Source organism: Neophocaena asiaeorientalis, unplaced genomic scaffold, assembly GCF_003031525.2.
Source record: "Neophocaena asiaeorientalis asiaeorientalis breed wild unplaced genomic scaffold, Neophocaena_asiaeorientalis_V1.1 scaffold371, whole genome shotgun sequence".
In the NCBI taxonomy this organism is placed as follows: domain Eukaryota; kingdom Metazoa; phylum Chordata; class Mammalia; order Artiodactyla; family Phocoenidae; genus Neophocaena; species Neophocaena asiaeorientalis.
Window position 1 is genome coordinate 5,347,110 of NW_020172369.1, and position 12,447 is coordinate 5,359,556.

A 12,447-nucleotide genomic window follows, 5' to 3' on the forward strand; every position below is an offset into this window, starting at 1 on the left:
GAGAGACACTCACGCACAGACCCACACAGGACGTAAGCCCACATAGTCACACACACACACACACACAGGTTACAAGAGGGGATTTGATGTGTGCCCTCTGGTCTTCTATCATCTGCTGCCTAAAGGACCATCCCGGAAGGGCACTTCCAGGTTCACAGAAGGCTTTGTGTCCGGAGAAAACTGCGTGGATTTAAGACCAGACTCGTGGCTTCCGGGAGAACATGTTGGCTGCAATCAAAAGCGCCAAACCTACACAGAAAGAAGGCCATCCAGGGATGTTCACGACGCTTCACAGAGCTACACTCCACAGCTTGCTCACATCCAGAAGTCCAGCTAATCCCACAGAATTGTTTTCAGGGGATTTGGAACTTATTATTTAATAATGTTATTGCTCACGTTCCAGAGTTCACAGATGGGTCTGCGAGCCTTGGTGAATACAGGAGAATGAGCCCAGACACTGGAACCTCTTCAGTTCTGCAGAGATAGGCCAACATCTTGTTAGGACCAGTAAAAAAAAAAAAAGAAAATTCATGTGAATGATTTATTTAATATCTGAATTTTTGAGAAATTGTTTTCCACACAAGGAATTGAATGCATTACCAAGTCTAATGAGCTGAGGGAGAGCGGGCAGAAGAAATCTGCAGAAGTTCTTCAGATCTGCTTTCTGTGCTGCCCCCTGCCAACCCTCAGCCACTGCAGACCACCACTGCTTAACGCCAGTTTGTCCCCAAACCCTTCAAGAATCTACTTTAGGGCTTCCCTGGTGGCGCAGTGGTTGAGAGTCCGCCTGCCGATGCAGGGGACACGGGTTCGTGCCCCGGTCCGGGAGGATCCCACATGCCGTGGAGCGGCTGGGTCCTTGAGCCTTGGGCGCTGGGCCTGCGCATCCGGAGTCTGTGCTCCGCAACGGGAGAGGCCACAACAGTGAGAGGCCCGCGTACTGAAAAAAGAAAAAAAAAAAAAAAGGAATTTACTTTAAGCAAGGTTTCATGCTAGATGTTGGAAACAGATGCCAGACTGAGTCGTGATGCACGGGGGAGGAGCGAGCGCAAGCAACTCAGACGACACAGCGGGGCACCTGGCATGGCTGGGTGGGTATCAGCAGGCTTCCCGGGAGTGGGACGGAGCTGCTGACGGCAGGGTGAGGAGAAACAGGCCAGGTGGAAAGGGGAGGAAGCTTGATCCAAAAGCAGAGGGCGTAGCTTGTGCACAGGTACGGAGAGGAAGGTGCGTCTTCTTGTGGAGAACTGCTACGAGTGGGGAGCTGCTCTGCAGGGCACCGGTGCTGAAATGGGGGCAAGATGGGGAGACTCCGCTAGAGAGGGCCACGTGCTTCCTGCACAGCGGTTTGAATCTTATCCTGAAGGCTGTGGGAACCTCCCGAGAGCGCATGTCTCCGCATCGCCACTGCTGTCCGCGAGCGGTTACCTCCTGAACTCTCTTGCAAACCTCCCGCCGCCCCTCCACCTATCCCCTTCCTTGACTCTCCAGACATCCCGGTCATTCACCCTTTATTCAAAGCTTGAGCCACCTGCTCACAGCTTCCCTCTCCTGGATGACGTGAGTGACCGCGACATACGCGGCCTCACCATGCACGATGCAGTAACCTCCACCCCTCCCCCGCCTCTGCCCTCTCCGCCTGCGGCTGAGCCTTGGCCCTGCCATCTCCCAGGATTTCTCGGTCTCTGGAACTCCATCTCTGGGATTCCCTTCCTGCTCAGAACCTCCTGTTCTTCCAGCTCTTTCTCTCTTTTGCTCCCACCACACTTGTGTTCAGACCTCATTAAGATCTCTGGTTTCTCTCCATTTGCTCTCCCATCTTTTGGTCCCCTCCAGCCTTCACTCATTTCCTAAGCCAGCCAAGATCCACGACACTCTCTCCAAATGCAGTTTTACCAAAACCTCCCGCTTTCTCCCACACCTCTTCGTTGTCCCCCCAGGAAAAGCCAGCGGCTGCTCCCACGCATCCCTGCTCCAGCTCTCAGCCCCCCACCCCGCCTCCAGTCACCATCATGAGAGGATTAAGGTTTCCAACCTCAGCAGAGCCTTCCCTGCTGCCTGTCTTTGGGTGTCCCGTTCAGTTTTCTCTCCCGTTACCCCTAACAGCGATGTTAAACCTTCCGCCCTCCAGGGTCCCCTCCCCCACTCCCCACAGAGAAACGTGTCTGCTTCTGAGGAAGGAATTAAAGCAGAAGCCTCCAAAAAGAGACATCGTCAAGTGCCCGAGCCCCACGCCTACTCATGTGCCTACGCCCAGGCCACCTCTGTCCTCGTCGTTCCAGTTATAGGGGACTGATGCCCCTCCTTCTGTGTAAAGTGAATTCCACCTGAGCCCAGGACCCCGCTCTGGGCAGCCTCAGTAAAGACCTTGTCCGCTTATTGTCCATCCTCTCCTGGATCTTAAACCTCTCCATGCCACTGGCTCTTTCCTGTCAGCATCTCAATGTACTAGAGTCCCATTCATTTGAAGAAAAAACAAACAAAGACCGTCTAACTTCCTCCAGGAAATGCAGTCTTCTTTCCATCATGGCCAAGCTTCTTTAAAAAGTCGATTACGATCCCTGCCTCTAATTTCTCACCTCCTAGTAACCATTCACTTCTCAACCCACAGCAATGCCACTTCCTTTCCTGCTAAAGTTTCTGCTACTTCCCGGCGACCCGCTGGTCCTGATGGGCTTGGTGTCCACCTCCTTTGATGCTGTGAGCCTGTCCCTCCTTGAGAGTCTCTTGTCTCTTGTGTTCTCCAACCACTACCCTCACTCCTGTTCTACCCCTGTCCATTCCTGTTCAGTGTCCCTGAGCGCAGGTGGGAAGAAACGCTTAAGCATGTTAGGGGACTGAGAAAAAGCAAAGTGGGCACAGGAGAAGGGGCAGGATGAAGAGGGGGATGAAGTTGGTACAGGTGGAGGCATGGCTTCAAGCAGGAAAAGCAACACTTGAACCACCTGTGAGGCCTAGGAAAGGAGGTGAAGAGGCAAAGTGTGAGAGAGGTCCTGCCTGTAGGCCTCAATTTGCTCTAAAATGTAGGAGGTTAGAGTATCTGCTGTTTACTAAAAACACTAATTCAAAAAGATACATGAAGCCCAGTATTCATAGCAGCATTATTTACAATAGCCGAGATATGGGAGCAACCTAACGGACCATCAAGAGATGAATGGATAGAGAAGATGTGGTACATAGATACGACGGAATATACTCAGCCATAAAAAAGAATGAGATTTTGCCATTCGCAGCAACATGGATGGACTTGGGGGGCATTATGCTAAGTGAAGTAAATCAGACAGAGAAAGACAAATACTGTATGATATCATTTATATGTAGAATCTAAAAAATACAACAAACTAGTGAATATAACCAAAAAAAAAGAGCAGACTCAGATATGGAGATCAAACTAGTGATTACCAGTGGGGAGGGGGAAGGGGCAATATACAGGTGGAGGAGTGGGAGGTACAAACTGTTGGGTGTAAGATAGGCTCAAGGGGCTTCCCTGGTGGCGCAGTGGTTGAGATGCAGGGGATGCGGGTTCGTGCCCCAGTCCAGGAAGATCCCACATGCCGCGGAGCGGCTGGGCCCGTGAGCCATGGCCAATGAGCCTGTGTGTCCGGAGCCTGTGCTCCGCAACGGGAGAGGCTGCAGCAGTGAGAGGCCCGTGTACCGCAAAAAAAAAAAAATTATAATTGTTTTTAAAACTTTTTAAACAGTGTAGTATTGGCAGAAAAAAGAGTATCTGCTATATGGGTTTGCAGGAGTTGAACCTTGAAGAGAGAGGTGAAGATAGAGGATAATCCTGGGTGTAGATGGAGCGTGTGCTGACCAAGGACAGATGAAGGGCCTGTCGAGGAGAAGCACAGGTGGGATCTATGCTGAGGCTGGACCCACTCAGCAGGGTCTCTGGTGGTTTCCGTCAGCACTTGGCTGCCCCAGCGAGGGAGTAAAAAGCAGCCAGGGAGGATCCCACCAGGGTTTGGTTCTTCTGGGCCAGTGAAGCAAAAGGCTAGAAATGCCAGGGATTCAAGGATGCTGATGAAAGACGCATCCAGGGCATCAACTAGTGAACCCAACCGTAGGGAAGGGGTAGACAGCGGCAAGCTGGTAACCTGGGGGAAATCGGAAGAAGCAAGAGACCCGCTGTCTCTGGGGGCAGAGGAGCAGGTGCGGTGGTAGTAAGGCAGTGTGAGCTAGAGAGCAGGGGAGTGTGAGGCTGGGGGAGAGAAATAACAAATTGTGGCCCAAATCCAGGTTTGTGTTCTTGTTTTTGATTTGTATTGTGGAAGTTTCAAATATACATAGAAGTAGAGCGAATGGTCTAATGAATCCCTCAATACCCATCTCATAGCCTCAACAAGTACTAACATTTTGCCCATCTTATATCACTTTTGCGGATGGGGGAGAGGGAGGCTGTAGTATATTAAAGCAAATCCCAGTTTCCATGTTATTTCACCTATAAATACTTCAGTAGGTATAATTCAGGTTTTTAACCTGAGAACAGTTCACTGAAATAAGAGTTTGGATAAAGGATAATAATAAGAGTAATTATCATTCACTGAGTGTTTAGTATATGTCAGGTATTTTACGTAAGTTATTTAATTCTTCCAAAACCCTGTGAGGTAAGTATTATTATCATTCGCATTTTATACATGAGGAACAAAGCTGTACAAAGCTACGAGATTTGCCTAAAATCGCTCAGCTAGTAAATGGAGTTTCAGGGGATTAAGCCTCAGTCTCTCTGACTGCAGTGTCTTTCCCTCAAGTTCAGCCAGCACTCTGCTGAATGTTTTGGGGGCTAAGGGGCCAGAAATTAGGATAGTGGGCGCTTTCAGTAGATCTCCTAGGATTGTAATTCCAGGCAAGGTAAAAATAATGGCTCTAATTTATGTGCCAAAATATTCAGTGACTGTTAGGCGAGAGAGGTGCTGATGGAAAGGCTGGTGATGGCTAAAATAGGAAGAGGGAGAGAGAACTGCACAGCCGAGCCTCAGAAACCCAGGAGTTTTTGCATGAGGGTGAAGAGGGATGGTCTCCTAGGGGGCAGGTCAAAAGCCAGCCTCCTCTCCTGACATCAGTGGGGGGTGACAGGAGAAGTAACCCCAATGGAAAAGAGGAGTAACTTCAGAGGAGAGCCCACGTACGGTACAGGGGAGAGGGTGCGGGATCATCGACAATGGGATGCGGGGCCCAGGGTGCAGAATGACAACAGCCGAGAGAGAGAAGTCGGTGGTGGGAGGGGCCCAAGAGGAGCAGAGCGGCAAGTGGGGGACAGAGGGACAGGACTGGATGCCGTCTTTTCAGGCAAAGTGAGATGGACATCAAAGCAATTGCCTAGTTCCACGTACTCAACGTGCAGTCCATGGACCAGTGCCGGTCTGCGCTCCGTTACCAGCCCGCAGTGAGCTGGGTACGGAAATCGAGAGGAAGCAGCAGTTTAGAAATGTACCTAGAAATTTAACGTGGCCACGTCTTCCACAGCCCATTTTTTCCCTTGTATTTTACGAAAGTATTGATCCATGACAGATTAGAAATTTCTTAAAAATGATCCTTCCCCACAGGTGGTCTCAGAAGTACTGGCCTGTGTTGCCTTACCTATTATGATGTGTTTGCTCTCATTTTTCCGTCTTGTTTAATCAAGGCCACTGGACACTTTAGTGCACTGGAGGCAGCTTCTCTAATCTTCCCTATAGTCTTAAAGGAAACAACAGCTGAAATGAAATTGGAGGAGGTAACACTGACCACTTTTGCTACAAGATCCCTTTAGAAAGAAAATGAAGTTTTTGTGCTTAATCACGTTTAACAGTTACTGAATCCAGTTTTCCAAACTCTCAGGAAAAGCTTTCCCAGAATTCCAAGATTGGGGATGTCACTGTGGCCTTTCTAGGGAAAGAGACTTTATTTTCAGACTTTATTCCTTGTTTGAAGGTTACCACAAGTTTTCAAAGTAATTGAACTCAGTCTAGACAGCAGATTTTGGTAGTTGCTAAGGAACTGGATCGGTGCTAATCTAAGAAGTGTATTCTTCATTTTTATATCCGTTTATTACTACCACGCTTTAATTGCAGATAAATGTCTTTTATGGCTCTCTTGGGTATAAAACACTTCTCTCTTAGCTGGTGGGTTAGCCAGGGGAGACCGTATTTGTATGCACCCTGCAAGCAGATGGCATTCAGGCATGAAGTATTATCAAAAGAAGAAAAATGCTTCTTGTGGCGTGAACAATAGCCAGGCTTCTCGGCGCAGGCCACGGCCGAGCGCTTGGGGCCACACCGGCAGCGCCCACCCATGCGGGAAAGCCCGGGCCCGGGGCCGTGTCCCCTGCTGCTGCACACCCCCGCAACTGCCTCTTTATGTCACAAGTGATGTCCTTCTGCAACCTGCTGCCACAGTCACCAGGCAATCAATTCTTCCGATAAAACATCGGTTGTCAAACCCCAGAAACTCATTTTCCACATGGCAACCAGAGTGAGCTTTTTGAAAAGCACATCTGATAGCATCACCCCAAGCTGACCTGACCTCTCCCAACCCCACCCCACTTGAAACAATTCAGTGCTTCCCAGGGCCTTTAAGATAAGGGCCTTACACAACTTCACAGGCCCTACCTGTGCAAGGGCCACCCCGCTCGGTCTTGTCATTCCCTTGACGGCAGCCTGGCCTGCACTCTCGCACTGCCCAGCCGGGGGCTCGTCCACGGCCTCAGCGAGGCAACACCAGTGCCCCTTCGAGCCCCCCCTGAGCCGGGAGTTCTTCCCTTAGCCAGGAGCACCGAATCCATCCACTCCTTCCTGGCATTTGTCACGTCTGTAAGTTTACATTTATTTGTGTGTATCCAATGAAAGTCTGGTTCTCCAACAGACTAGAGCTATGGAGGGCAGAGACTCTGCCGAATTTTCTTGAGACTGTATTTCTAGACACTAAAGGAGCTCTGAGCACACAGCTACTACTGCAGGAGTGAGGGTTGAAAGCAGAAAGTTTTTCAAAATTAAATCCAAACGGACACTCAAGGCTTTGGCAACTTGTGGACCGTCCTCAAGAGCCATGATGTCATGAGCTGTATCCTTGCCAAGGCTCCAATGTGAAGCTCTAGCGAGGGACCCAGCAGCTGCTCTTCCCTGCGCCAGTGTTACCACCTCTTACTCTTGTGAAGTTTGTGTCTTTATGAAAAATAACACCACCAGCACAAGCCACCCTACCCTACCCCTGCAAAAAAAGAAAAGTAGGGCTTCCCTGGTGGCGCAGTGGTTGAGAGTCCGCCTGCCGATGCGGGGGACACGGGTTCGTGCCCCGGTCTGGGAGGATCCCACATGCCGCGGAGCGGCTGGGCCTGTGAGCCATGGCCGCTGAGACTGCACGTCTGGAGCCTGTGTTCCGCAATGGGAGAGGCCACAACAGTGAGAGGCCCGCGTACCGCAAAAAAAAAAAATAAAAGTAACAACTGCTAGTGTTGGTGCTGAATAGGAAGAGCAAGTGAAGTAACCTAACACTTGCCTCTTTCCTGTGGGGTTATGTGCTATGGGCGTGTTCATGAACTTGAAGGTTAATAATAACTAACATCCACAGAACCTTTACTGTAGTGAGGCTGTGTGCTTGTGCTTGCATACGTTTTCTCATTTAACCTTCTCAACAGATCTATTTTTATCTTCCTCTTTCTAGTAAAGAAACAGAGACTCTGAGATGTTAAGTAATTTACCCAAGGTCACACAGCTAGTAATGGCAGAGTGGATTTGAAGCCACATGATCTAACTCATTCCAAAGTCTGTGCTCTTCACCATTACCATTACTGCCTCTCCCAGAGAGGCCCAGGACACCTCTTTAGCAGATATGTAGGGAGTCTGTCCTCAAAGACTAAATGCTATCTGTTCATCAAGAAACAGATGTCTCTTAGTCTATTACTTTGGGTTTGAATTACGGTTTAACTAAAAATAGCTAAACAGCCTACCTTTAGCTTCTTCCCTTCCCATTACATTTTCCATTTTGACCCTCCTCTAAAATACAGATTGATCATCTGTCTCTCCCCCAGGTTCATGAAGGTTCAATGGCTTCCCTCTGCTTACAAGAATACGACAAGCCACTTAGCCTGGCACATGAGGCCCCATGAACTGGCCCAGGCTCTGTGTTCTCATCTCCCATCCTTCAAATAGGACTCCTAAGTGGATTACAAGACAAGGACTTGCCTAATTCCTTGCCTGAAATGTGATTCTCCCTTCTTGAAATCCTATTCATCCATCGAAGCCACGGCAACCTGAGGGGCAAATCACGTATAGAGTAACAATGAATATTACTATTTTTTAAAAATAATTCTAAATGTTATTAAATCCCGTATTACTCAACTAAGTCTGAGAGAAAAGATTAATTGAAGAAGGTCTCAACCTTTTGTAAACACGTGATTCGTAAGGATTTCAACAGTAGATTCCAATTCAGTTTCAAATTAGGAGAGAATATGTAGTATCACCTCCAGTGTTTTTTTTTTTTCCAGCCTCAACAACTCTAAATCTACCAGAAGGCCTTTGTAGCGAGTCTCTCAAAGTGTAACAAATTCTATTTTGTATATCATCTATTTGTGTTTAATTATAAGGATTTGAATTTACAGCACCAATGAATCAGTAATTAGATAGCACTGTACCAAAAGAAATTAAAGATAAAAACAGAAACACAACTCAGCACAAGCCCATATCATCCGGTAATGTTTCGTGTAGCAGGATAAAAATACTTCCTGAGAAATACAAGTTAATTGAATCATTAACAATGTCTTCCTTTGATTTGTTGTTGTTAATAAACTCCAATGCCAATGGGAAACTTAAAGGTAATCCAAATTCAGAAACACTCTGATTATACTAATGTTTATTCCCCTTTCTACTCTTTTTTTTTTTTGCTGTACGCGGGCCTCTCACTGTTGCGGCCTCTCCCGTTGCGGAGCACAGGCTCCGGACGCGCAGGCCCAGTGGCCACGGCTCACGAGCCCAGCCGCTCCGCGGCATGTGGGATCTTCCCAGACCGGGGCGCGAACCCATGTCCCCAGCGTCAGCAGGCGGGCTCTCAACCACTGCGCCACCAGGGAACCCCTCCCCTTTCTACTCTTCATCAGAAATCTGCTCTATGACAGGCAATAATTATTTTGAAACGTCAGCTTTTGGAAATGCGAAATAAAAATGCATATTTTGTAATGATATGTGCTCTATTGATCTCCATATTTAAAGAACACACAAATTAGCTTTTAAGTTAATTATCAGTGAGTCTAAAACAAAATGTGCATGTTAGATGGGAAAAATCAAAAAAGCTACAGAGCAGATTGAGGAAGGAAAAGTGAAGGTCCCTGAAACCAAGAGAGGAAAACCATGACTGCATAGCAGGTCCCATTAGGGATCGGGGCAGGTGGCAAGGGGACCTTCTCCCTACAGAGTCATGCCATTTCCCTGTGCCAGGCTCATGGGCCTCTTTCCCAGGTTCTTACACCTTTTGTTAACAAAAGAGAAGGAGAAGACTGACAGTGGGAAAGAGAAGTCAGCAGCTCCTGTAATTCAGTCTTTGAAGAGATGGCAGTGCAGCCTGTTCAGGTGCGCCCCCCGCCAGCCTGGAGTGATCCTGACAGCTGGACTCTGGGCCGGCAGCCGGTCAGAGGAGCCCCACCATCTACAGAACAGTCTCTGTAGCAAGCCTTTCTCCTTCAAGGCCCCCAAGTAACTCAGTCCCCCTGTGACCATGACTACATGGGAAGGTTGAGCCATAAAACACTCCAAGCTACCTTAAGGTGCTTTAAGTTCTTTCCCTGGCTGTTTCAGGAGCCCTCATTTCTGGGGGCAGGGGGGAAATGGCATCACTTTTACTCCCAAGTACAAGGATCTTATAAATTGTGGATACTGTAAAATCCTTTCATGGTATGCCAAATGAGTGACTAGTTTCTTCCCTAAGTGTATGAAACTGTCTTCAAAACTTCTGTGCAATAAGCTTCATTGTGTGCTCCCAAGCTCGCTTTCTAGAAGTATTTTTCTCTGAATCAAGTAATTTGTCTTTTGATGGGTCAGTTGGCCAAGAGAGAGCATAAGGTACTTTGAGAAGAACTACAGGAGAAAATTTCAAAGATTCCCATCTTTGGTACCTCAGATTGAAAGAGTATGCTTTGCTTAGTAATTCGGCACCTTGGTGAACATCAGAGAGCCAAACTGTAATAATTCTTGTAACTTCATGTTGAAATTAATCCAACCCACCTAAACTGGGAACCATTTGATTTTTCTCCAATTCAGGAATCTCTTTTCCCATTGTTGTTGTGAAGCAATGCCATAAAGTTTCTCTAAGGGTTCATTGCTTTTACAAATTGTACAGCACACCTGTGAATGAAAGCCACATTTGTCAAAGTGTCAATTCCTTTGTCGATATGCCTCATTAATCCTCTGGCGCTTCTTCAGCTGTTCCCTTATTCGAAATGTTCATCTCTCAGGAGATGGTACGATTTATCTGATGTCAAGGTACCGCATACATTTTTGCCTCTCGATATTAACTTCTTTACTGAAATCAACTTCAGCTGGCTCCAGTTCACCGTGATCATTATCCGATGAACCTTTATTCGGGGTTAACTGGCCAAGATTAATGATCCAGAGTAACCTCTTCTTCTCAGTAGTTCTTCACTTTAACCACACGGTAACTACCCCCTGACCTAGCCTTTCTTTAGTAGAGTGTTGTGAAGCAGAGCACTGGAGTTTATACACCCCTAACTGCGTTTTCCTCCACTCTCTCCACCTCGGTAAATGGCTCTAGTTAATGCTCAAGCCAAAGACCTGGGTGCCTGCCCTTCTTCTCACCCCGCGCACCAAGTACAGCAGCCGGTCCTGCCAGACCACCTGCTACTGCCCCCAACCTAGTCCCTGCCACTGTTTCCTCTTGTCTGGACTCCTAGCAATCATGTCCTAACTGGCCTCCCTGCTTCTATTCTGCCTTCCCTAAAATCCGCTCTCCGTGTAGCAGCTTGGGTCATGAACTTAAAAATATTAATCATTTTATGTCACTAGACCTGATTCAAGCCTTCTAGGGACTTCCTGTTGCATCTGGAATAAAATCGAAACACCTTCCATGGCCACACGACCCCACAAGACCAGCTTGGCACCATTCTCTCCTTCTCACACCAGTGGGTCTCTCTTGAGATATCCAGTCTTGATTCCTGCTGCCTCGCCTTCACACAGCTGTCTCTGCTGCTTGGGGTCCATTTCCCCTTCCCCTCCTCCCTTCACACTTCACCTCAGACATCACCTTCTCGGAGAACCTTTCCTGACCCCAATAAGTGCAGCTGCCCACAGCCGTCGTCATGTCAAAATATCTGTGCCCTACATAGCACTTGTCACTATCAGAAATTATTCTGTTCCTTTTTGGTTGTTTACTGATCATTGCGTCTCTTCCCACCAGCCTTGTGTGTTGTTTACCACGCATCACCTATGCCTAGAAGCGCCTAGCCCAGTACTGTACTCTCAGTAAACACCTGTTAGATGCATGACCAGTGAATGAAACCATCGCTTCCTAATACTGTAGGATTTTTTTAATAAATCAGATTTTTTTAATTTAATTTAATTTTTTTTTGCCACGCCGCGCAGCATGTGGGATCTTAGTTCCCTGACCAGGGATTGCACCTACGCCCCTTGCGGTGGAAGCGCAGAGTCTTAACCACGGGACCGCCACGGAAGTCCCCTGATACTACGTGATTTTGACTTATGGAGTTCGGCTTCCTTACCTGTACAATAAAACTAACAAAACACTGGGTTTTCATTGGGACAAGCTAAAGGAGTAAATGTGTATGGTAGCATGTGGTCCTTGGCGTGGTAGGTGCAGAATGAACACAGTTAACAGTGCCCCTCCCTGTTTTCCAGGAAATCCTCAGAGGAACTGGACATGGACAAGGTGACAGCAGCGATGGTACTAACAAGCTTGTCCACCAGCCCTTTGGTTCGGAGCCCTCCTGTGCGGCAGAACGGTGAGGCTGGGGTATGGGGCACAGGGAGGACACTCTGACCCCGAGAGCAGAGCTTCTCTTTGAGGGGTCTCATTCCTGCCACACGCAGTGAACAATTAACGCTCACCCGTCAGCAGGAAGTGAGGAGAAATGCGGAAGAAGTAGACCCCAGAGCTATCAGCCTCCTCTCCGTCATCCCAAAGACCCCCAAAGATGGATGCATCTCATTCATGCATCCATCCTTTCACTACACATTTATTGATCCCCATCACCTTTCCAGAACACGTCTTTGAGAACTTGTGTTCCTTTTTCCCCCAGGTAAATGGAGACTGGTCTAATGAAGTTACTTCCCCAGCTTTTTTTTTCTGTTTGGTTGGAGAGGGAGTTGGATCAAAGAGCTCTGAAGATTAAATATTTTGAAAAAGCATTATCCTAGGCTTCTTAATCTGTTTTTTCATTCAGTATATATTTATTAGGTACCATAATAGATGGTTTGAATACATCACTGAAACAGTGTCCATACC

At 47.8% G+C, this 12,447-nt stretch overlaps 1 protein-coding gene across 1 annotated transcript in view; it reads left to right on the forward strand.

The window, feature by feature from the left end:
* ZNF704 (zinc finger protein 704) overlaps nt 1-12,447 on the forward strand; it is a 205,129-nt gene that overhangs the window by 156,490 nt on the left and 36,192 nt on the right. The window contains exon 4 of the mRNA XM_024731327.1: nt 11,841-11,944. Coding sequence (XP_024587095.1) covers nt 11,841-11,944 — 104 coding nt within the window. The remainder of the gene's footprint in view (nt 1-11,840; nt 11,945-12,447) is intronic.